Source organism: Cygnus atratus, chromosome 21, assembly GCF_013377495.2.
Source record: "Cygnus atratus isolate AKBS03 ecotype Queensland, Australia chromosome 21, CAtr_DNAZoo_HiC_assembly, whole genome shotgun sequence".
Taxonomy (NCBI): domain Eukaryota; kingdom Metazoa; phylum Chordata; class Aves; order Anseriformes; family Anatidae; genus Cygnus; species Cygnus atratus.
In genome coordinates, this window is record NC_066382.1 from 3,935,552 (window position 1) to 3,961,540 (window position 25,989).

Genomic DNA, 25,989 nt, shown 5'->3' on the forward strand with positions numbered 1-25,989 from the left:
ACCTCACTATTTCTGAAAAATCATTTATCAAATACAAAGGAGGAACAGATCCAGAACGCAGCCTTACTGTCTCCCTTTTGACCAAACATTTATTCTGTAAAGATACTCACCACCTCTCTCTGCAGCAGCACGACGTTTTCCTAAGCTTTGGAGACACCGATTATCACGAACTGCAAATACGGAACACCCAAACAGCTAGCTCATACAAACACATTATAATCCTTGATAGACAGAGGGCAGGGAGCCATTACAAACGTACACAAACACAGAAGTGTATGCAATTTGAAAGCAAATTTTAGCTTTTCAGCAAGCAATGAATAGACAATGAGTTATTGTGCACCCTCCTCTCCACAATTATCATCGCTTTGGAATGCATCTCTCACGAGCCCGGTATCAGTCATATTCAAGAAGACTTCACTGGCACAAAGTAACATCTCTTAGAAAATAAGAGGCACGAAAAATTTCAGCTACTGGATCATCTATAGCATACTATTAATTTAATTTGAAGGTTAACCCTCGTGAGTCATCAAGACTCATTTTCCCTTGTATGTTTTCCAACACCTTTGGTTCATAAGCAAAATTAAAGGAAAATGACAGCATCTACGCTGTTTCAATAGAATAGAATTGAGGGAACTGTCCTGCTTTTCTACTCTTCACTGGTTGATGCAGTGAGAGCTTCTCCACACACTTCATTTTAACTACTTGTTTGTGCTCAAACAGATCAGTGGCTACAACACATTACCATTGTACACAGAAACCCCCTGAAGTCATGACAACCAAAACATCCTTACACATTCATTCTTTTCAATTTGACTTCTCAACTTAAGGGAAAAAAATGCTGAAGTTGCACAGTATGGCCCTAGAGCATAAATGAGCCTCGGGTAGGCAAAATACATTCCAAAGGTGGACATGATGTTGGTGTTCTGTGTATTGTATATTAAAAATGAAATAACCTCACGGAAGGAAAAGTAAAGCCAAGAAAGAGACAAGACAAGCTTTGAAACTGAGAAGATGGCCGTGCCAGCATCCCATATTGCCCCAGATGAAAATACTCTTTTCCCACTAACAACAATCAACAGACACATTTCGCTTGCAGGCAAAACCTGGCTGCTGTAGTGTAGCTTGGTTTTATTTATGTCCACAAATATTTCAAAAAAATTACAAAATACTCAAATGGAGAGAACACAGAAGTCACGATTTCTGGGTTTCTACTCTGTTTACACTGTGTTATCCCATGGCAAACTACTCATATATACATTAAGCTTCAAGATATATATAAATGTAGCAGTCAGAATGTACACTCTGCTTTAACGGTGCAGTGAAACAAGCTCAACCATGACGACATAGAACAAGAGAGACGTTTCAAAAACACTAAAGCAAAATTAAAAAATAAACTTTTAAAACTGAGGAAAAACAAGAGAGATTTCTTAAAGAAAATCAAAAGGTCTGGGTTGTTTTTAACAGGGCATCGAACAGCAAGATGGCTTCAAAAGCCACTGCAAGTAAAGCTGTAGTTAATCACAGGTCTAAAATGGAAGAATTTCAGTGCTTATTGGCTGAATGATGCAAAAAAAATTCCCCAAAATATCAAAATATTTATCTGGAAACAAATAAGCGAGATTGATGAATAGCTTTTGAACTCAGATTGCAAAGCAACGCTTCGTTTGGAAAAAAAAATACAGAGAGAGGAGGGAGCAGTAGAAGGAATTAGCAAATTTTTCTTAAGAATAACTGTAGCTAAAAATAACAGCAGAAGAAAAGATTTGGAAGAAATGGCTGTATGCCCCCAACCTCCCAAATTCCACACAGTAAAAACAGGGAGGGGAGAATTATCTGAAGTATGCCTAATTGGCCCTTTAAAATCAACCAAGGCATGCTGCTGTCTGCTGAGCAAACCCATCTTACCGGCTGCTCCTCTTAGCAAAAGTTAAAAACGTTATTCAAAAGACAACTAGTTCCTAATTGACCTGATCACTGCAGACACAAACTAAAGGCATTCACTGAAGAAAACTTCACCATCCTTGGCTCTAGACTGACCTCATGGCTTCCTTATGTCAGAAATACTAGCTGTTCCTGCTAACGCCTTCAGAGAGTTCACACATAGCAGGTGGAACTGATTAAATGCTACTGCAGTTCCTGAGCACTGAGAAATCTGGAATGGAGAAAACAAAGGTCAGCGTCAATGGAAAAAATCCTCCTCTCCCTCTCTCATATACTCTCGATTTAAAATGGGCTTAGAACACCCTGATGCAAGGTTTTAATTCGTAAATTGATGTTACTGTAATGCCCAACAATAACCTTTGGGCACTAACACCAGGTCTGGATCGAGACCCATGCAGTGGACAAAGCACTGTGCGTGCCATGCCTTCCATTAGAGCGTATGATTAACTACAATTTTATCAAACATGGCTCAGTACAGTCCTATGACACAACCATCACATTTAACAGTCTACGACGGCAGAGATAGAGTGCTCATGAGTTGAGAGAGGGAATGGGGGAAGTTATGCACCAGCAGAAAACATGGCCAACAGATTCAGATGTCCATTGGTTGCATCACCCTCTGCTCTGGAGAAAAAAAAAAAGAGTGGCAAAACAGTAAAAACCAACCAAACAAAACCAAACAAAACCTTTCTGCCTAGACAGTAAGCAGAGCTGTCTCCAGAATAATGCTAACTGGCCTTCTGTGTGCTCCTCTCCTTTCACCACCTACATGGGAACTAGCCAACAGGAGTTATTCTGCATGGACCCATAGGGTTGGGAGTCAGTAAATGTTACTGTCCATGTTTTTGATTAATTTTCATTAATAAGTTCCTGAGATACAGAAAACTGGCGGCAGTTAAAAAGTTTTTGCTTACAAAAAAACAAAATTTCAACAGTCAGAGAAATGCAGACTGGTCTCTGCAAAACAACTTTAAGAACACTGAGTTGCCCAGTCCTCTTTTCTTAAGAGTATATCAAACACAAGAGGCCAGAAAGAGCAAATCCTCCAAAAATATGCACATGCATACAAAATTCTGGCTGTACTAGTTTGTGCCATGGAGCATTTTAAAAAAGATTTTAGAACAGATTATTTCTTTGAACTTTTGCTTATCCTATAAGGGATAATCTAAAACCAATGTAGTTAGACTACGTGTCAAAAAGGTAATAGGAAAGCGGTTTATTATGGCCACACTGAAAATTAACCCTTGAAGTAGGCATCAAAAGGGTAAGCTGGTTCCAAGGGACACCTGTACTGCTGAGAAACCCAACTCAACAGAAACCATCTGCAAAACAGAGAGATGTAACACTAACAAAAACAAAAAACAAAAACCAAGAACAGAAACAGTCATTTGCAACATTATCCCTGCAACTCCCTTTAATGCTTATTGTTGATAGCAAACCAAATTTCAAGCTTTTACCCATTTGAAATTATTGATACCCATCACTCCCTTTAATTAAAGGGATAACTATATATATTTTTTTATTAAAAAATCAACTCTGTATTCTGTCAATACCAGGTAGGAATTCACAACTTGTGATGTTACTGAAAATCAAGATAAACGTTTCTGGAGTTTTGTTTTGTTTTGTTTCTCCCCTCTACCCAAAAAAGTTATTTACAGACTTAAAAAGCCATGCTGCAGAACTGAGCTCTCTTTAAAATTATGAAGATTTCCTACAATGTATTAAAATAAAAGTAGATTTTTATTATTATAGCACTTGGATTCAGAGCTTGTTATGTCACCTACTTGCAATCCTTGTTTTTTTTTAAAATAGCTATAGATGCATTGAGTGTCTCTTCACGCACAGTGACTTGTGTTGTGAACCTGATTCTAGCACCTACTCAAAACAAACTAGTAAGAAAAAAACCAAGATTGCAGGAAGTTCTCTGAATATTCCACACAGTCCTGTATTTTCAATAGGCTTCTGAATACGTTGTCATGCAGGGAGACCCACACCAGTCTTGAGAAATCTTCTCTACAAATGAATGCTATGCTGATAAGTCTCTACTTGTTGGGCGGTTGTTTCTGCTTTAAATATATAAAGAAATCTTTATAAGATATTCTTTTCCTTTTGTAGCTCTTATTGTATGTAAAAATGTTCCACTCCTTCCCAAGGACTGGGGTTTCCATAGCCAGCATTACAAATAAATAATTTATTACAACTGTTTGTCGCCTTCTTTCTTCAGTCGACTGAAAAAGAAAGAAAACTCATTTTAACAAACGAAGGAGGTGTCATGACACTTCAGTGACAGCTTGTCTTCCTGCTAACCTCACCTGGGTGCCCTGAAGGGAACAGAGGTTGCAAGAGGACTTCTGAGCTTTCAGCACAAAATGAGAACCGCTGTAACAGCAGCGATAACACTGTCTGCTGTGGGAGGAAGCGATGACCTTTCGCTACCGAAGTGCTCCTTACATGTGAGCCAGATCACTAGTGCCAGCTCATCAAGCTTTGGCTTTATCTGCAGTTGCAAGTGAAATGTCAGTCAGCTTCAGGCAGGCTGGCTGCCCCCACGGCACAAGGCCAGCAGGTAATTTTGGAGAGCAGAAGCAAGGACGGAAACATCAGAGCGAGGCAGTGCAAGGCAGGTATTTAATACGCTGTTTCCTATATATCCTTACAGCCCACAGACATGCGGAATGACCTTTGCTGGGTGCTGAAGGCTTTTTCTTCTTAGCTGACATATCATTCAGTGGCCATTGCCCACCAGGAAATACGGTGGTGTCAGATAAGGCAGGCCAAGAGAACCACTCTGCTATCAACACTATGTAGCATTCTAGGTAGAAAGTACTCGCGTGATTCACCTAGGCATTCTCAGCTGTTAATTCAGGATTTTATTCACAGATTTCAATCTCCTTTTGCCTTTAGTCATTTCTTAAAATTTACAGATTTACGGAATTCCTCACTGCTTCTCAATCATAAAACTTTTACGCACCTTCCTCCTGCACTGCTCTCAAGAAGAGACAGCAATGTAGAGGCAGCAATCATACTAAAACCACTTGGAGGTAATCCTGCAATAAACGACTCAACTGCTCAAGTACTATGCCAATAATGTGGGCCTAGCTTTCAATCTGCCCTGTCATCTGTGCCCAAATTAGGTTTTACTGCAGCTTCACCATCCTCCCCGCGTGCCTCAGGACAATACCTCAGCACACAGTAAGAAAAGAAGTAATTCAGGAAAAAAAGAAAAAGAAGGAATGTGGAGAAATGTGAAGGAAGCCGTAGCACCTCTTAGTCTCCAAAAGCCTTTGTGGCACCTCTCACCTGTAATAATCTTCCTGACTTGGTAGATGACCACCGTGCATGTGAGGATGCCCGTGCAACCACTGCTGCTCCATTGCCAGTCTTTGCAGCTCTGCTGACTGGGCGTGCATGGCCTGCAGTTGGTGGGCTGCTGACATCGGAGGTGGAATGGCACCAGGCAGATCTCGTGGGTAAGGGGTACCTGAAACAGAGACAGCTGCATCATTTCCAACATTTTTTTTAATTTTTTTTTTGCTATGAGGTCTGCAGAGCTGTCCCACAAAGCCACCCTCTCCCCCCAAACCAACACACCAAAACAAAACCCAACTTCAGCTGTATCTGAGGTTACAGCTCAACTCCACCAACTCCCCCTCCCAGGAAACGCTAAGACCCAGAGGAAAAGATGACAGGTCAGATCAAAGGGCAGCCTCCAAGAAGGACCATAAAATGCTCTCACCAAAGACTGGATGTCGGAGCATTTCATGCTCATGAGGTGGCTGCCCTAGCAATGGGTTGGGGATGGTCCCAGGTGGGTAGGGAAAGCGTGCCAAATGGGGTCCAGCTGCTAAAGGATCCACCAGCGGGTGAACAGGTCCTGCTGAACCTTTAGAAGAAGCAAAGAAAGAAAGCAATCAACTGCTTGGGGAAGCAACACTCACTGTTGGGAGATCAAAAGCCCTGTTACCACTTGAGCTGGATCAGCATTTGGCCTAATTGGCGTGTAATTACCAGGAGTTTAGCTCCATCCAATTCGAAACCCACTTTTCTATCTTTAAGTGTTTGAAGTGACATCTGCTTGCCAAACAGTCTTAATTGTCAAAGCAACAACACAAGGCTTTCAATTTCAACAACAACAAAAAGAAATCCACCAAGTGACAGGGAAAAATCAAACAGAAAAACCATCTAAGCTCTCACTTTCAGACATTGCTTCTGCTGTCCCCATACACACTGCAGCAGTGGTTGTGATGAGACCTGCTCTGACTAACAGAGGCAAATTGAGATGTTGCAGTGAAATCTGTTCAATACTGAAGACTTAAAAAAGTCTGCTCTTGCTTTATTTGGTCTTGCAAGATCTCTCCCCTGTACATTTTTTTTAAATTGCTTACCATAATTACATTTTCCCCATATGTTCAGAGTGTGCTGGTCCTTGGCTAACACCTTAGGCTGACTATGTCTCTGAAAAAACAATCTGCTCTTCAGTCTTTACCTCTCAGCCCCTTGTTCTCCTCTCTACCTACCACTGGATTGTTTCAGAACAAATAACTGGGCAATACCTAGACCTACCTGCAGAGCAGCATTAAATGACTTACCCAACAACAGGATCCTTCCAGAGATACGATCTATGACAAATTTCTTCTTCTATCAAGGGGGTATAGAAACCTGCCTGAAACTGTGCCAGTCCATAATTTGCACAGGCCCAACCAAAGTCCACAGCTGATGGCTTTAAGAAGGCTGATCCTCACAGCTATCATCTCCCACCTGTAACCCTCCCACCACTTCATCTCACAAGACACCGCTGATTGCCTTGCTGTACAACTCAGGTTCTGCACCAGCACTCAAATTCCTTCCCTACTCCAAAAAGCAGACATCCCAGCCATGTTCAATGCATATGCTCCAAGGCAAAGCATGCTGTATTTATTGCACAGACAGTACGTTTGTACCCAGCTGCACCAGGAGCTGCACTCTGAGTACTTGGACTTCCTTCATTTTCTTACTTGGCTGCTACTGCACCTGATGTCTTGCTTGCTATGTTCTCTCCAGTCTACTACCAGAAAACCAGAAAAATTCTGCTTAGTGCCAGACGTGCTCAGAGGAATAACCATGTAGCTTACTTTAGAAATGAACAAGGCACCAATTCATTTTTGACACCATTAAACACCTTGGGAAAAACTTCTCTACACGTAAGTATGCACTGTAACTAAAAGATGCCAACCCATAAATTTAGATGGTTCTTCTGAAAATTGTGACAGGCAATTTCAAATTAACTAAGGCTACGTGGTTGGCATGTCAAACGCCCAGAGATGAAGTCTCTTCTCACTGTGTTTTTAAAAGCTCCTAAACACCAAACCTTTTACAGTGGCAGTGCAGAGTCTCCATGAAGACCACTGTACCATTACCATCAGTAACTTTATCATTGTGTTATCGTCCTGCACCCTTCCAAAAAACCAACGGTTTGCATTTCAGGTATTAGAACCTTAGACTGTTCAAAAGTCACGTCATATCGAAAAATAAAATAAAAAGAGATTTTGTTACAAGGAATTCCAGCTCTACTGCTCACGAGAGGTTCCCTAGGAACCTGCTCAGCCCGGGTCCCGGGGCTCACCTTGATGTAAAGGATCCTGCTGATGTAGGTGTAAATGCGAATGTATGTGTGAGTGTTGGTGATGGTGAGGCGTAACGTTGAACATCTGGAGCCGTGCCAATGGGTCATTTGTCAGCGATGCCATCCGCTCGGCGTGTATTCTCTCTGCTGCTAGTCTGTCAGGGTAGCTCATTTCAGGCCGTAACTGCGGGCCTGCCAGTGCAAGTCTCTCTCTTTCCAGCGGGTTCAAACCCGGGTGGAAGGAAGCAAACGGGTGAGGTCCTGCCGTTGGGGGAATAGTCAGTGCACCATGCCTGGCAAAATGCTCCATGGGGTTAGTTGCTGGGTGCAGCGCGTCGAGCTCTGGGGGCTTCACCTCAAAGCCAGGTTTCATCCTCTCTCTCAACTCCCTTTCCCGGATTTCTCGCTCCCGGATCTCCCGCTCTCGCAGCTCTCGTTCCCGGATGGTGGGGTCCACGTTGTAGAGGCCAGGCATGTGGTAGGCCAAAAGCGGATCGGTGGGGTTCAGGGGGACAAAGAAGGGGTGATTACGGTTTGTTGGTGACATGACGTGAGGACGGGCGTATTCGCTCAGTGTTCGTAAAGCAGGTGTATCTGGACCGATGTATGGTGGCACGGCAGCGATGGTCGTCGGTGGAGGTTCAAATGAAGGTCTCATATGTGCTGGCCCACTGAGCTGAGACTCCCCAAGACGGCCTTCATGGGAAGAGCTGGACACCTTCTGCTGATTTTTAAAAAAAGAGATTTTTAGTTCAACACACCGGGCTTAAGAACACAAGCATGCACTTCCCTTGTTGTGCTTCAAGCTCCAGGAGGGGCTAAGTTCAGCCTGCTGAGCCTTCTGACTCCTGTTACGTGTGCTCACTCCCCTGTGGTTTGGAGAAGAAATGGATTCTGTCCAGCCTGTAAGGCCATAAGATAGCTACTTTGGAGTGGCAGCCTCAAAGCTCACTAACTGCCTTACAGTTAGCAGAGAAGCAGCTCAACGGTACATGTCACAGCTTTGGGCAAAGGCTGCCTGCTGCGTGGCACTGCACACGGCCTGTCTTGTTTGCAGCGTGTTCTTCCTCTGCTCTCCAGACCCACTTGTATCCCAAAACTTACTAAACCCAAGGAAACTCATCTCCACGATGTGCAGCACAACAAATTCCACTCCTTCTACAGGAATTCCTCTGCATCCTGCTCTCCCCACATGTACAAGGGCAGCACAGCACCTCTGCGGAGGGCAATAAGCACAGTTTACCCCTGCGGCCGTCCAAGGATCTGTATCCCCTAAATAAAGCCAGGTTCCCATACGTGACATATCCCTTAATGGACAGATGCTACATCCTCACTTTTACGATTCTACAGAGACACACAGCTATGATTCAGATCTCTGAAAAGCACTTGGGAAGATTGCAGCACCTTGTTTTTCAGCATCAGTAATGCATTACCAACCTCCCAATTCTGCGGGCCCAGATGTAATCATTCCTTTCCAACAGGCCACAAAAAAAAGAAGGATTAGCTGCACTGGCTTTTTATACCGAGACTGGAGTTTGGGTCTTCCCAGGATAAAGAAGTGATGTGCCTTTAATCAAGTTTACTTCAAATTTAAAAAGCTTTCAGATCCCTTTTCAGCAGACAGCAATCTTGTGCCTGCACTGCAAAGGTAGCGGAAGTTACACAAAAGAATTCATTATATCTGCACATGTGGAGGGCTTGCTTTTTGTATCCCAACTCGCACTGCAAGTGATGCAGACGCTTGGCCCAGCTATAACCAGCTGCACTGGCTTCCCGCACGCCAAGAATGGATGGGGAGTAGAAACTCACCATTTCCGTTAAAGAGATCAGATGCCACCACGCCAACCCTCTCCAACAGCTACCAAATAAACTCACCGCAGCTCTTTCTGCTTCTCTTTCTCGCTCTCGCTCTCTCTCTCTTTCCTTCTCCTTTTCTTTCTCTCTTTCCCGTTCTTCTCTCGCTTTCTGCTCTGCTTCCCTTTTGGCCTTTTCAATGGCCTCTTCTCGCTTCTTGGCCAGTTTGGATCCTGCCAGAGGCATGAAGTACAAATCTGTTCTTGAGCATGAGTTGTAGCCACGGTCCAGGTGCTTATAGAACCTGAGAGAAACAAAACAGGAAGAGTTTAACTCTGGCAAGGGTAGAAGAATCTCAGGTTTAAGAGCTTTATGTCACAGAGGGGAAAAAAGTTATCACCCTATGCTTACAAGAGCACTACCTGAAAGCCACGACAGAAATTAACTGTACTATATTACTACATAGACAGAGTATAAAGCCCCTCTCACAAGTACAACCTGTGTTACCCTGTCTGAACACGCTGGCTGAAGCAGCACCTTTCCAGAAAAACAGCAAAATCACGCTCAAAACAAGGGCTACCAAGATGCACATGTAAAATACACTCAACTCTCACAGCAGCTCATTTCTCACACGCATTTAAAATGTTTCTCCCACAGCGTAAATAGCCAAGATTTTGGTTGATTTCCAATAAAAAACTGATCAGCAAACCAAAGGACAACAACTAGTAGACAAAGGAGAATTTAACCATGCAAAATCTCCCCTCACGCAACTCAGGAAGCGTTATTGCAAAAAATACGCATGGGAGGCAGGAAGGTTGGTGTATCTGAATCCTCTGATCTTAGCTATCTTTGGGAAGGGTGGCAGGGAACACAGTCACTGCTTAATGCAGAGTCTGTACAGTAGAAGGAAGCCTTTAAAAAACTATTTTGTTGCCCAAAAGGAAGGCAATTAAATGTGGGGTCTGCTTCCAAGTCAAGGTTAGTGATACCTGAACTTCACTGGAACACCAAGCAAGAGAAACATGGATGTACAAGGACCCAAAAGCATATGTACAAGGAAAGACGGCGCATTAAGGAAGGAATTAAGAAGGTTGCTGACAACCTCCATACCTGGCCGACTGACTGGCGTGACTCGGTGTATCCACCACGGTAGGCTCTGGTGATGGACTGCGGGGTGGAGGAGGAGGGCTCTCCGGTTCCTCAGCCTCATCTGGGACTTCTTCCTTGATCTGAATGGGTGGCAGCGTGCAGGATGTCACCACTGGCACGTTTCCACTAGAAGCTGCTGACGTGGAGATGGAAGTCTGCAGCGGGATGCCGGGCACAGCAGGCGGCGTGGAGGTGGAGGGGCAAGACGGAGGGGTGATGGAAGGCGGGCCCCCGGGGACAAACGGGTGCTGAGAAAAGGGCGGCTGGGAAGATACCTGGTGGAGTCCGGAGGGGGGGTGGCTGGCAGATGGGGGAAGGCTCTGACTCTGTGTCAGGACAGGAGGCTGGGCTTGTGACGACTGCAGCGGCTGGCTCTGAGGCATCAGCTGCAACGGCGGAGGGTGTGCGGATGGAGGGTGATGAGTTGAGAGGGAGCTGAGGGGTTTCAGAGCAGGTGGCGGAGGCAAGTTGGAGTTCATGGAGAACGGAGAAGGGCCGGAGAGATGAGGGGGGTGCTTGTGAGACGGAGGAGTGGGAAGCTGAGGGATTGGGGTGGTAGGGGGAGGCTTGATGTGAGGCATGGCCATGGGGGCAGGGGGCAGCGGCTGCTCCCGCGGAGGCTGAGCCTGCTGCAGCGGGGTCGCGGCCGGCAGGGCGGGCTGCGCCACCTGGACCTGGAGAGCGGAGTGCGAGTGAGACGGCGCTTGGGTCTGGAGGGGAACCTGAGACTGCGACGACTGAGTGGAGAGCGAAAACGGCTGGGGAGGCACGGGATGAGGCAGGAGGGGCTGTGCCTGCAGGCTGTGAGGGGTGGGCTGCGCCTGACCGTGGAGCGGCGGCTGCGAGTGGGGCTGTGAGGAGGCAGGAGGAGGCTGGCTCTGAGACACGCTCAAAGGCTGCAGGGGCGGGTGGGGTGACGGCAGTCTCTGCGGGTGCAAAGCGGGGGCTTGCTGGATGTGAGAATGAGGAGGTGGCGGTGCGGGGGCCTGGGGCTGGCTGGGGGGCTGGGATGCCAACGGCGAGACCTGCGGCGGAGCTGCAGCAGCACTCGAGGCTGCTGGCAGCGCTGCTGGTAGCTGGGCTGATATCGGTGGCGTGGGAGGAGGAGCCTGGCCAGAGCTGCTCTGTGCCTGGAGCACTTGGGGCTGTGCCTGCAGCACTTGCTGCTGAGCGGATGAATCCGAGTCGCTCTCATTGTCTTGAGGGCTGGGGATGCTGGGTGACGTGCTCCGGTTGTCCTGGTCAATGTCCTTGGGATCGCTGCTCCCCTCGTCATTGACGCTGCGGCTGTCAGAGCTCTCGCCTTCGCCCTCGCCCTCCGAGGGAGAGTTTGGCCGGCTGATCTCCTGCAGGAGAGAGGGAAGAGAGACCAGCGTGCATGAGAAAGCTGCACACAGAGCACAACCAGCCTGTGATCTATGCTAAAGAGCAAGTACCACCCTTGGAATCTCACAGGACTTAAAGCAGCAGAGGCAATGCCACTACAGTACTCTGTCAGGTCTGGGCTCCCCGGCACAGGAGAGAGATGGACAGACTGGAGCGTGTGGACATACTCCTATCCATGGAGTGAACCTTGTCAGATAAGTGTTGAAAAGGCAACCTAAAAGTAATTCAGCTGAGCACTGATACCATTAAATTAAAAGAACTCCAGTGCTCGTTTTTCTAACTCATCACAGAAGAGGCAAAGACAAATGCCAATTAAAAAACAACAACTGAGGGGTGTGTGTGTAGAAATAAACCACCTATGTGCCTATATGGCTGATCCTAAAACAAACAAAGACTCCTGAACTTACCCTGTGTTGTTCCACAGTTTTCCAGCAGAAGGAACACGTTACAATACGGGTTGCTTTCCAGTCACAGATTAAGTTAAAATTTGCTGTGGCTTAAATTGATTTTGTGCTTTTGGTTTGTTGGTGGCTTTGCACTCCCTCCCACTCTGAAACTGTTCCCCAAAGTGAAAATACTCTTCTGTGGGACTCACTTGAGTTTTGGATTTTTTGGCACTGGACCTGTCCGGCTCCTCTGTGTCAGACGCTGCCTTCTCCCGCTGCCTCTTGGAATTCTTGAGGGGAGAAGATACCTCTTCCTTGATTTTCTGCCACAAATGAAGCAGAACAGAGCAGTTACCAGTAATGGAAGTGCAAAAGTAAACTGAATGCAAGCCAGCGCTATCATGGTTAGTACAAATCAATGCGAAGGGCTCCTAGGGAGCAGAACTGATCAGAAGTTGGGATTGTCAGTATGTGACACCAACCTAACACATGCACCTCTGTCCAATTACGGGCTGCAGGGGAAGCTGTCCTGGAGCTGCTGCTGCTGCATTCCCTCATCTGCCAGCAGCAGCTCCCAGTAGCCCTTCACCTACATTATGCTCTAACCACTCCCTCTGGAGGTCAAACTTAAGCCAGGACTCAAAACAAGGCTACAATTTCACTTCTGCAGGCAGAAACAGTTTGGGCTGCAGACATTTCTGACACAAACTAGCAGGAACAAGTAACACGTAAAGCATTCCTCGTCACACTGCTGCTGTCTCAAGCTTCGAGTGAGAAGGAATATTTTTTTAAACAAAACAGTTGTCTTTCCACCTTTAGCTTTGCAGAATCGAGTCCATCAAGAACTTGTATCAGATAAACTAGCCCAGTATACTGTAGAGGAGACCAACACCAGCAGTTAACAGAGGATGGAGCAAGAATTTCTGCAGCAGACAGGCACCAGATAAGCCTCTTTCTACTAAATGAGGGTCTTTACTCCTGATATTCTGAGAGGTTTAACCCCCCAGCACAGGGCTACCAGGGAGTATCTATTACAAGATTCCTGCCTTCTTTAATGGCCTGGGATGCGTTTACACACCTTGCAATTACCTAACCTTCCTTCATATTTGCTAAGTTCTCAGTATTGTCAAGTGACAACTTGCCCAACACTCCTCTTTTTTTTTTAAACAAATATTTAACTTGCTACTTTTTAATTTACAGTGCTTAATGCAAGCTTCCCTCTTCATCTAGCTGCGTTTCTTCAGTACTCCCTCGGAAAGGCACTTATTGAAAGAGACTGAACTGTCAGCCTGCTCTGAAAATCAAGCAAATTGCATACAGAAAAACAGTACCAGAAGTAGTCTCAATTACTACATATTCATATTCCTTTATAAATAAAGATTAAGTACTGCTTAAAAAAACACAAAACTGTCTACTTGTCTCAGATATAGCACTTCTGATCTGTATTACCTCCATGAGCCTAATGCTTGCATTTGCATCTGAAAATGAAGGATTAGTTTATCATGAGAGCAGTAAGGTTACGTGGGGATACTTCAACAGCTTTTATCGCTACACATCCATAAGCACAGGAACAAAGCATCAGTCAGATGTACCATTACATCTTTTGCTTATGTACAGAAGTAGGAATTTCTAGGTCACTGACAGATTCCCTGGCCTCCTAGAATCTGCATCGTATTTAGCCAGTTGAAGGGGCCTCAGGTGTCCGGTCCTAACGCAAAAGAAGGGGGAAATTTTACCTTGGTGGACTTCTTCACCGAATCTGCTTTGCTGTCATTACTGGAGGTGCTGGCAGCGCTAGGAGAGTTGCGGCCACTGGAGCGGATGTCTTCATTAATAGGTGAGGCTCTACCATCAGGGCTGGCTGGCTGCTTTTTACGACCACTACGTAGTGTAGACATCTATTTGTGTAACAAGAATAAAAGTTTATCCAAGATAACACTTGCCAACTTCTTATTTTTTCCTGTCTTACAGAAAGGACACAGATGGAGCACTCCTGGTAAGAACTTGAAAGATGACAAACCAAGAGCAGTGAACCTTTCTACAGTTTTTCGCTGAAAGTTCATCTGGGCTTAAAAGTAGAAGAGGCAAATCCTTAATATGCCTCCACTAAGACATTAAATGCTGGTTATTTTATTTAGTAGTGTCTGCTAGAAACGAGAACAGTCTAGAGATGTTCCCACAGATGCTGCTGTTTGCATGCTAAATTTTCTTCATAAAATGTGCACACAGGTTTGTAAGTGTGCATACACACACAGGATGAGGTGGGAGGTGACCCTGATGTTCCATAAAAGAAGTCCATCTGTTGGCATTCAAACAGCCAAGACCAGTTGCTAAAACCAACTTAGTTTCGCTTTGCCCCTGCTATGCAATGGACCTGTCAGGTCCATAGGAATCACAGGTGAGTATGTTCCAGTAATTAACGCTGTTTCCCTCCCAGTGTAGCAGTTCTTTGGATGACAGGCTACCATAAAACCAATGAAGCCAACCTTACCTGATCGTGTAGCCTCTCAAGGTATTTAGAAGCAATGGTCATATCAGCAAGACCAGAACAATGGAGAGGGGAGGGCAAGGAACAAAAGCCATCACCACAAACCCAAAGCAAACATTAAATTAGCCAGAGTTGCCATCCAAGTTCTCACAAGTGACTTGCACACAGGAAGGATCTTGGCATTTCACAGCGAGTAAAACCGCTGTGAGAGCACAATAACCACAGGAGCCAACATCAGCTTTTTGCAGGCAACTGACCAGCTCCAGTGGGACCACATGAATAGCACTGAAGTTTTTTAAGCTCTTCCTTTAAAATAAGCCCAAGGGTTTACCTCTGACAGGACCCAGCTGGAAGGGTAAACTAGTACAAAATCTGTAATGAAAGCCTTGGCCTCATCCTGTGAGCAAATCCCACCCTCACATACACAAACCCAGCAGCAGGCATGTGCCATGGCAAACAGGCACAAAAGAGGAAACAAGGGTCATTTCAGACCACCTTCCTCCAGCTAACACCCCCTCTTTACAGAAGAAGCTGAAATGCGAAGGAACCAAGAGTGTTAAGCCTACCGAGCCTCGACTCCGCCTTGTCCTCATGCTATGCTTTCCACTAAGTCCATCATCTTCCTCTTTGACAGGCTTAAACATAAAGGGTGGAGGGTCTACGGGTTTCTCAATAGGTGGCAGCTCTCCGTATTTTTTGAAGTGAATGCGACAATCGGTACACAGTAAGATGTTTTCTCGACCGCCGTGGTGCCAGTCCTTGGAGGCTTGGGACAGGAAAAGCGACAGATTAGATATACGCAATCTACTAGATATTTAGCACAAGCAAATTACATTATTTGAAGGAAAAAAAGAGAAGAGAAAAAAAGGCACACAACAACTAGAAAAGTATCTGCTTTTCTACAGGCAGCTACGTCCTGGAAACCTCCAGTAAACTTTGTCCTGTTGCAGGCTTAGCCTGTCTTCCAGCACAGATCTCCTTCAGTGCTCCATCTAAATACTATTTGTTTACTTAAGCAACTGCAGCTTTGAAAATAACAAAGAGAAGTCTCATCTGCTCTACCTGGGAACTAACAGGCAGCTACTATTCTCCAAAGCTGTGGCTTCTGAAAGAGAACTGAGCTGCGAACTTCTCGCTTCCTTCCCTTACACTGGGGCTTTCACCACGCCATGCGTGTGCCCAAACATCAGGAATACTTACAGGAATGAAGCTACTGCAGAGGAGCACTGGTGCAGTGTTATTAACTTTTGTATGTGACACTCACAGTTCAATGTCGATTTGCTATATCACAAATGGATTATATAGTAGTAGATTTTACTGTCAAAATGGCTACTTCCCAAGACTCTCCTCTGTCACTGCAATAGTAAATCATGATTAACTCTGCTATGAATGCTGCCTATTTTAGCTGATTCAACCCCATTTTTTGAACTTCTGTACATGCACAAGAACAGCTCTGGCTTGGATGAACCTGGGTTAGATGGGCAGTAGCAGAGGGGAGGGAAATAGAGCTATGAGTCAGGTGCATACTGGTTGTGAAGCAGTGGCGGCAGGCGTAGCCCTTCAGCTCCTGCTCGCTGTCCTCGCTGTCAAAGTCATCTTCGCTGGCTGAGCTCAAGTCCACTGAGTAAGTAAATAAAAAGGGGAGAAGAGGGAAAAAGATTCAGCATGATCTTCTGTTTCTGCCTACCTGGCTGAAATAACCATTAATAAAATGACAGTTCTTGCATAAAGTCTGTGACTTCCTACAAGCGTCCTGCCTTGAATGACCATCCTATCGGATTCTGCAAACTAACAAGGCCAGGGCTGGTCAGCCTACAGATTAAAAAGGCATTCCAGGAACGCACCAAAGGATACAATTCACAGAACTTTTGATTCACTATATGATACTTTTCCAATTAAGTTGTTCAAATACTGTTTGTGCTGCTGGGGGAAGCTGTGTTCTTAAAGCACAGTTTATGAGAGAAAGGAGGTTTGCACCTAAAACCAGTCAAATTTACAACCACACAATATTCTATATCTAAGTCATAGCTTATTAGATTTCTTGGACAGAGACTGTGGTTGCCTTTCTGTTTTTTATTTTGTTTTTAAACTTCAACTTCTAAATCAGATGGGGACTGCTGTTGTACTCTCTTACACAGCAGCTATATTTAACCCAAGAACTCGATGTGTTTAGTGCGTGGATGAGATGATGCTTGCATATAACGTACCAGTTTGCAAAACATATTGTGATTCCTTTGGATGAGAGGTACCATAAGGATACTACCAGCTTTCCAATTCTTACTGCAAGCCTCCTTGAGAGTTGTAACGAGTGGCAAAATTACATTTCAAGAATGTCGTGTTTTGAAGAAGTGGAGAATATGGCCAGGGCCACCTTCCTTTGTGGCAAGCAGCATACAACATGTTATCTGACTACAATGCTGTGAGCTAAAAAGCATCACCTAAACCACTGAAAATCTGCAGTCACCACAAAAACTGTACCCTTCCTCATCTTCTAAAACAACTCGCAACGAAATCCTTCCTTACTGAGAGTGCTGCCTTTTTCTAGCCACTTGCTATAAATTCATAATGTAATGGATCTATAATTTCTCACAAGTACAAAACCCTGTCTAGGATATCATTCTGATGTGTGGCTTCTTTTGTTCGCATCTTTAATTAGGAATGAAGTCCTTGATGCAAGAATAGTGTTTTTCCAAAGGTTTTGAGAGGATATTTTGTCATACACGCACATTACAGGGAGTTATAGTACTTGCCACCAGTGCTTGTCATCAACTCATTACCCTTCTAATCAACGCAAGGTCCATTTAATAACAGCAGCTGCTGGCACTACCACAATTTCTACATTCACTCTCACAGGTGTTTAAACCTTGACTCCAAAATTAGCATCAGGCTGGAACTTGGTTTCTGTTACTAAATTCACTTTTATTCTCATTCTGCAGTCAGCTGCATACGGATGGGACCTTTCAGCCTCATGAAGTGCTGAATGTCTTGGATTGAGCTGGTAAGAGTCAAGATTCGCACTTGTGTGCACAGAAAGCAGCAATAAATCCTATCACCTTCAGCACAGAGCAGCTAATAGCTGTCTCTTACTACCTCACTACTACCCTCTCCACAATTCTCTGTCCTGCCTTACTCACCACATCCTCTGCCTCCCCATATTAATTAGACTGGGCCAACTCCAGACTTCCAGATAGTCCCTGTTCTTTAGAAGGTGCTGGGTTTAGTTCACAGAAAGCCTTAGAAATCAAGAGCTAACCTCACCCTTTTACATAAGGGTATAGGTTGATATATCCATATGGACATTACTAATCATAATCCTCTGCAACACAGCACATTTCACCGGTTTGGGTAATTATTCTTTGTTTAGAACCTTCTGTTTCAATCAAGGCCGAAGTACTTCTCAGACACATTACGATACAGGAGTGCTGACTGCAGCAGAGACCACGATGAAGCAGAAGGTACGGGTCACCAGGTAAGGATGAAAAGGGATAGGACTTCCTTCTTTTTACATTTTCTCATTCCCATTACTCTAATAGGCCTGGAGAAGGTGCAACACAAAGCCAAGACAATTCAATACACAGCACTTGCTGATCAAAGCCGCCTACCACATTCCAGCATAATCGTATAGGAACAGGAGACAGCAGCTGCCTGAACTCCATTTCCTTGCTGCGTTCACTCGAAGGTACAGCACCATTACATTGCTGTTGCTCCCTGCATCTAAACAAAGATGAATGCATTGCTTTTAGCTTCCACTTACAGAATTCGCTGGAGGGGGGCCTGGAGGGAGTGTTGACTGGAGTGGAAGCAGTTCGAGTTTTAATTCTCCGAAACACAGCCTGTCTTCGATGCCTACGGTGGGCTCGAGAACTTGCTGCTTCAGGGGTTTTCTTCCAATAGTAATAGAAGGTGATTAGTTCTCCCTGCAAATACAGAAGGAATATGTTAGAGGGGCATGCAAGCCTGACTTGTCAGCTTTTTTCCTTCCTTTCGCTCTATGGACGTGCACGTGTAGTTTTGTATTTCATGATGCATTTCATCCAGACAAAAGAATTCTTTAGATCCAACAGAAAACCTCTCGATGTTTTTTGCTTGCTTTTGGCAGGGAAGGAACAGAAGTAAGCAAGTACCTCCTCACCCCCCTCTACCTCCTCCTCCTTTACTAGAAAAGACAGGGTGCTGGTCCAGGTCTCCAGCCTGCCCTGGATGCTGCTGGCACTGCTGGGCTCAGCAGTTCAGAAGGGGGTGCCCTTGCTTTGCTGCAGCATCCTGCACACACGGGAGGCTCTGCGTCCACACCGGTACCATCCTTCAGTAGCTGTCAGAACAAAACCCTGATAACTACTACGAATTCCCTGGTATTTACAGAAAGAGTAAGGATTGATGCAAACAGACACGGCCATTTTGCCAACCTACATCCTGCATACAGGTATTTTAACAGATTGCTGCTTAAGGAGCTGAAAGTTAGAATAAAAACACGTTCAACAGAAGTCTGTAACCATAACACTCAACCATACCACAGCAAATCGTGTTTTAATTTGAATATATATGCCCACATCTAAATTAATTAAGCAGTTAAAAGAGCTCACCTAGAGAAATGAGTGATAATTCCATAGCATAATGAACCTGGCTTACATTCAAAAACTGGAGCGGCTGCCATTCAAACTAGCGGATGCAATGCCGAACTAAAGAACAGCATGTGGTTTTAATCTCTTTTCTCTTACTTTGAAACCCCATCATTTCCTGGCGACTTGTCTGCCTCTAAGGTAAAAAGGTGTTGTTTCTTTCAAGTCGCAAGAGGAAATGGAGAAGTTCTAACCAGCCCCTTGAAAATCAACATCAGAACAAACATACCTGAATTGCCCACAAAAAGGGTGCCTTTGAACTGCATTTTATGTGATCTAATAACATAACCTCAGCCTGCTCTCTGTGGGGAAATCCTGCAGCCTTTACTCTGGGCAGATCACTCAAGTTGACTCTAATAAAGACACACCCTTAATCCAAACTCTCCCAAGGGCCTCAAACAAGCAATTACAGCCATAACTAACATCTGTAACACCGAAACACTTGTAAGACAAAAGGAGGATGTTGTTCTAGACGTTAACTGCTGACATTTGAGACACTTAAAGAGTTTTATCAATGCCTAATTTAAAAATAGAAGCACCAGGAAAGAACACAACCGCAGTTCTGATTTCTGGTGACAGGCAGAGAGATGCACTTTTAATCTGCTCCGCCACAGACCGGGACTGATGCTGCTGCTCTCCACTGCAGACCCTGAGTGATATTCACACCAAATCCTACCCAGAGTGGTGCTTGGCGGGGAGGAGTAAGTGATGAAAACAAATCGTTACACCCAGTTCTACACTCTGAAGGACAAAAACCCTAACGAAAAAATCCATCTTTTTCTGAAGATACTCTAAAACCGAGGAGGGAAATGGGTACAGGCTGCAGATGTTCAAAGGCTCCAGCTGGTGACGAGCACTCAAGCCATGGCAGATCGAGGAGGAACGCAGAGTCCTGACACACAGCACCGTGCTGTGCTGCTGCGTGCTCAGCCCCGTGTGTTTGCTTTAGAAATGCCATTTTGCTTCATTAAGAGTGGGCTCAAAGTCCACCAGCACAACTGTTTGTCAAACTGAGGCGACGACCTGTGCCGGGAGGCAGGCGGAGCTCTGCAGAAAAGCTCACGCGGTGATTTTCGGCGGTAGAAAGTCTCTTGGAAACGACTGCAGCCGGTTTATCCATCCATCCATTTCTATCAAATCTCAGGTGTCAGCACCAAGGAACAAGTCAGTAAATCCCCTGTCTGTATGTCAGTGAATTAACGTGTCCTCTGACATATGGCAACGGCAGAGTGCAAGCCAATCTGTTTTCTTCCCATCATAAAATAGGAAATGGGAACCTACTGGAGCTCTATTTACACATCGCAAACCCATCAGGTCCCAAGGGGAGTTTAACAACTTACGCATGCGCTGCATCATAAAACAAGCTTTAAAAAAAAAAAGAGAAAAAGAAATTGTGTATATTTATGAAAAATGCTAGTTTCATCATCACAACACTTTTCTCCCCTGAGACCCTCTCAAAACTGCACTCACAACCACGCCAATAAAGCTGAAACAAAAGTTGAATTCAACAATTAATTTTGCTACATCTAAGAAATCTGGACCCGCTAAATGACCAGAGAATATTTAATTTATCAGACTGCTGCAGCAACGTGAGTCAGTGAATGACTCAACTTTCTGACAAAGCCGGAGGAAGAGAAGCCAAAGAGGAAGCACAGAGAGAAAATGGCAGAGTGATACACACAGGGCAGATGTGCTACGCTGAAAAAACTCCACGCCAGCTCTTCTTAGCTGCCTGGCTATCTGGTACTATATTGTCTACCTACGGGATTAAAGGCTGGAGTGGAGCGAGCCTGGAAGGATTAGAAACGCGTCCTGGTGACTGCATGGGTGGCAGCAGCTCAGCACAAAGGGCTGTGTCGGGAGAGCTTTGGTTCTCCAAACAGGGAGGAAAACAGCTTCCAGCTTCGCTGCAAGGGAAGTCAAATGAACGTTAATCAAACATGCAGAGCGTGCACCGCCCGAAACCCATCGCACATAAATTCAGGGAACAAAAGCTGCTGCAGAAATCAATAGCCTACTGAAACATTAACACAGGCGAGCATTGATCAAAAGGCCCTTTTACAAAAGGCAGCCTTGCAAATTAGCTGCTGTTTTTGCTTGCAAGCAAACAGAGGAGCATAAACGCTGCTGACATGAATGGCCTGTAATGATCATTTGGCTCCTGGCGAGCTCCCCTCACCTCTCCGCGAGGTCTCGCGGCCGACACGTTCAGCACCTCGCAGTGTGCTAAAACCACATGAGGTAAAGTGCACCAAACCATCTCTGCTGCACCAGTACGTCTGCCTGACTTGCCCCCCATTTCCAAATTCTGGAGAGAGATTAAGGAAGGGAGGAGACCACCAAGACTGCTACCTGTGGTGAGGTCTCTTGGCTGATGGAGGAGGAGGAACACGACTTGCACGGGAGGTTGGGGAGGGCTGCACCCGCTGCTCAAAGCAGCGACCCTGAGGGTCATCCCCTGGCCCATTCCAGCAGCCTGAAGGGCGCAGACTGGCCAGAGGAGACCGCTTTTGCAAGAAGGACCGTTTGATTGCTTCCAGTGCCCTCTTCTCCTGCCTGCAAACAATACGTGCCCCTGCTGCATCAAGCTCTGGGACCAACAGCACACTAAAGCAACCCTCAACACAGGTGTAAGTGAGCAACACCAGCGCTCACCTAAGTGCCCTTCAGAGCACCCCCAAACCTTTCCTCCAGCAACGCTCCCGGTGTTGGTGCTGAGACACAAGGGCTCTGCAGGAAGGGGTCCCGTGTCCTGGTATCCCTTCTAGGTACTGATCCGGTATCCAGAAGGAAAACCACCACCAGGTGCCCTGTTAGCCTGCTTCAGCACCACTCCTCAGACGAGCAGCTCCGCGACCTTTCCAGCCAACACTACTCCATTTTTTGGCTTTGAGGTCTGACTGAATGTCCCAAGTGGTTTATTGAACCCACATAAAGCAACGTGGGAAGCCTCACTCAGGACTTTATCACTACCTTCCCCCCAGGACGGCCACTCTCCCGCTCCCGAAGGCTCCCGACAGAGGGGATATGCTCCCCGCCAGGTTCAGCTTTCATCAATTTTGAAACCCATCAGGAGCTCACAGCTCCTCAGATCTCCTGCCTTCTCCTGCCAAGGCCATTCCACCCCACGTTGTAGGTACACAGAAGAAAGTCATGCTTCATCTCCTTTCACATCTGTGCTGGGGATTATATTTAAAGAGAAAGGAACGGTTCAGATCCACTCCGGCAGCGGCACAGCTTCCTCTGCAGTCCGGCACTGGAGCCAGGGTTAATTCCTTGGCACGGGGGCACCCTTCTGACCTCTCCCACCAGTTTCATCCCCTGCCCTCACCTTGCTAAACTGTTCAGCAGCTCAGCCCAGCTCTGCAGCCACGTTGCAGGACACCAGGGCAGCCCTTGTTAACTCTTCCCCACCTTTCACAAACTGCCAGCAGGCAGAGTGCGGCCTGCCCTGCTTTCTCACTTCTTATCAGCAGTTTTCAAATGTAAAATACACAGTACAAGCTGTGCCCTGTGTTTGTGTTTAGTCTTGCCTTAGGTAAACAAAGGATTAACACTGTGTGCTCACTGCTGCTGTGAGAGGCCCCGGCAGCCCCGCTGCAGCAGCCTGCTCCTACGGAGAGATCGGAGCGATCGCAGGAACGCATCAACTTACCTTCAAGTATCTGTTATGGTAGAACAGAGTGAGCAAACATAATAATTGCTGGTTAATTTCCCCAGAGCCTAGCACTGTTAGGAGGAGAAAAAAAAATCGGGGGGGGGGTATAGCTTGACTGTAATTAAACAGAAGAGGTAAACAACAACTCCTTTCAGTGGCCCTACCGGCAGGCACGGCAGAGCAGAGGGGAACAGATTGTCCAGCTGGGGTCTTAATGAATTCCCCATCTTCCTGGAATGCAGCGAGATTTTATTCACTCAGGCCACTTCAACGCAGGTCCCGTGGTGAAAAGAGTCTCCAGCACCTTCCTCGTGCAGTGAGCCCCCCGGGCTTGACCAGCGCTGGTGAGGGCATCTGCTCAAGTGTCTGTGTGCCAGGGGGCAAATCGAGACGGGGGCAAATCAAGACAAGGGGCTACCCATGCCCAAATCTGCGAAATGGCAGCTTCCTAGCAGGCACCTGCAGCCCAGCCCAGCGTCCTGCTGCTTCCTGAACGCTGACACAGCCCAGGAGGGATCGGTCCCACCATCACACACATCTCCGTGCCCCAAAGCTGCGAGGATTAGAGGAGCTCGAGTACAGAAAAACTGCAGCAGGGACGAGGAAGCGCACCGCCGAGGTGCAGTTCAGAAGGGTCGAACCTCGGCGTTTTTACAGCTGTGCGTTCGGTCTGGGTGCCTCTGTCAGCTGTGACAAATGGGTTTGCATATGTTCTAATTAAGCAATAAGTCTCAGCAGCTTGTTCAGTAGCACTGATTAATGCCCACCTTCGGTGCACAGGAGCGCTGCATCATCTGAAACATTACTGAATTTTAAGAGGGACTTTTAAAACCCAAGCAGTATTTTACTGACGCTACAAAGCACGTATTAAAAATCGCGTGGTGCTTTCGAAGGAACATCCCGCAGGTCTCGGTTCTCTTGCACATTTTGAAAGCCTCGGTATTTTATCTGCAGCTTGGTGTTTTATCTTTTGGACGGCAACGCAGCTGGCTCTGCTTGGTCTCTGCTAAGAGCTCTACCTACAGTTTTAGGAGAAGATCGGCTGTCCTAATAATCTGTTTCTTATTCTGCAAACAGCAAGATAAGCTCCTTCGGTTCATTTTGGATTTCAAACTCTTGACAAAACTGGCTAAGTGGGAAGCAGCAGAGGATATCGGTGTATAAGAAACCCAGGATAAGTCTTTGGGATTTTTTGCCAAACTGTCAATTCACCCCAAATAGAGGAACAGCCACAGACTTCCTTGGGAACCCAGCTGAGACTCCATCTGTAGCTTCTGGGTTTCATTTTGTTGTGGAAAAAACCTGCAATCCTATACAGCTTTGTGCTTTCTAATTGTTCCTGCTAGCTGAGCACTGCTACCTTGCTTAGTCCTCTACAGACTGGGAACAGAAAGAGCTTCCATCTCCCACAAATTTGGCTTTTCTTCAGGCAGCTGACGCAGGCCTACGACACAACAGGGCACTGCAGCACTGTGCCGCTCCTGGTAGTGCTGAAACATGTTTCAACCTCAACATTTCACTCCAGAGTTCCCAAAACAGCCAAGAGACTAAAATAATTTCGTTTTTCATGTTACCTAAACACACAGAAATTCTCCCAAGAGAATATACTTCCCCTCATTAACAGATTATAATTAAAAAAAAAAAAAAGTCAGGATAACAGGAGAGGGCAAACTAAACCCAACCCCTACAATAAAATTATGCACGGGAATGGACAAAGAGTAATTGAAGCGAAAGTAGAAAGGAGGCAGTGAACAGGGACTGCAAATTAGGGAAAAGCAACGGAAAGAAATACACCTGGTAGGATGTAAATAATCTCTCATTGGAAAACAGAAACAAACAGCATTTATCTTCAGTAACACAGCAAGACTCCAGCAGTGTAGAGCATCCTCCCTTCGGTGACAAACCAACGAAGTACCTGCAAATTACATCTCAGCACACCCTTTGGTAGCATAGGGTAAGCAAACAAAGAGACAGAAGATTAATAAACGGGCCAAGATCAATCCTTTGTGGGAAGTACAACCGATCAGGCCTCATGCCACATGAAGAGTCCAGTAGTGACCGTCGGGCTCCAAAGTCTTTCAAAACCCAAAACCAGGCTAATTGGGCTAAATTCATCCTTACGAAGCACAGTCCTGGCAGGCTGCTCCTCCAGAGCTCAGCTTTCCTCCTGTCCTCACTACAAGCTGCCTTTTCTTTCCATCTGGTATTCCTACCCCTTGATTGTTGTTTTGGCAAACCCCAGAGAAACCTAAATGTTACTGTCCAAAGCCTGAAAAAAACGTCGGTGCCACAACTCTGTGCCACATCTAACTCGCAGTTTTCACGTAGCTCATTTGCTAACTTTTCCCAGTGTTTGCAATTAAGGTTGTACATACCAGCAGGAAATACAATAATTAGCATATTAAGGAACGTACCCTTGCTACCTGTTCTAGGCGACCAATTCTCTTTTTTTAGGGCTTTAAGTACCAGCTTTAACAGTTCTGCAAAACCAAGTGCAGAGCAAGCCGGTGCATTGTTTTAAACCTCAGCTGCAGGCGAAAGCTGCTGACCCTCTCCAGCTGTACATCAAGCCAGAATGAAAAGAAAGCTTTTGCAATTACAGCTTCTTCCTCCAGAGACTCCTCTTTGTTAATCAACAGAGTCCCTAATCCCCAGAGGAGCTCGCAGGCTGCTGACTGCATCCATTACTAATTATTAGATCCTCTCTGCGATAGCGTCAGCTACAGCCCTCCAGGACCGCGTAGCTGCTGCCAGCGTCACCAGGTATGCTCTGGAGCTTGATCAATTAAGAGGTTATCAAAACAGTGAAAAAGTTAAGCACCTGCTTGCCTTAAACATATCTGTCGAGGATTTGCTTTCTACTCAGCACCCCTTTGCGGTTCCTAACACCAAAGTTTCTGGAAGTCCTCGTTGGTTTGACCACTTTGAGCTCCAGCCATTCCATTTCTGCCCCTCCTCTCCTCACC

The 25,989-nt window shown here is 45.9% G+C and overlaps 1 protein-coding gene across 5 annotated transcripts in view; it reads right to left on the reverse strand.

Annotated features, from left to right (window-relative positions):
• Window positions 1–1,087: 1,087 nt before the first annotated feature.
• Window positions 1,088–25,989, reverse strand: part of RERE (arginine-glutamic acid dipeptide repeats) — a 232,765-nt gene continuing 207,863 nt past the window's right edge. For 2 of the 5 annotated variants that reach the window (XM_035557534.2, XM_035557535.2), the window contains 11 exons: window positions 18,501–18,663; window positions 16,274–16,366; window positions 15,313–15,512; window positions 13,995–14,156; window positions 12,468–12,581; window positions 10,448–11,832; window positions 9,419–9,641; window positions 7,544–8,264; window positions 5,678–5,824; window positions 5,242–5,422; window positions 1,088–4,169 (listed from right to left, as the gene is read on the reverse strand). In XM_035557534.2, the coding sequence (XP_035413427.1) occupies window positions 4,136–4,169; window positions 5,242–5,422; window positions 5,678–5,824; window positions 7,544–8,264; window positions 9,419–9,641; window positions 10,448–11,832; window positions 12,468–12,581; window positions 13,995–14,156; window positions 15,313–15,512; window positions 16,274–16,366; window positions 18,501–18,663 (3,423 nt within the window). In that variant the 3' untranslated portion in view covers window positions 1,088–4,135. Of the gene's footprint in view, window positions 4,170–5,241; window positions 5,423–5,677; window positions 5,825–7,543; window positions 8,268–9,418; window positions 9,642–10,447; window positions 11,833–12,467; window positions 12,582–13,994; window positions 14,157–15,312; window positions 15,513–16,273; window positions 16,367–18,500; window positions 18,664–25,989 lie in introns of all 5 variants that reach the window. The other 3 variants (XM_050714887.1, XM_050714889.1, XM_035557536.2) reach the window with 3 other exon arrangements.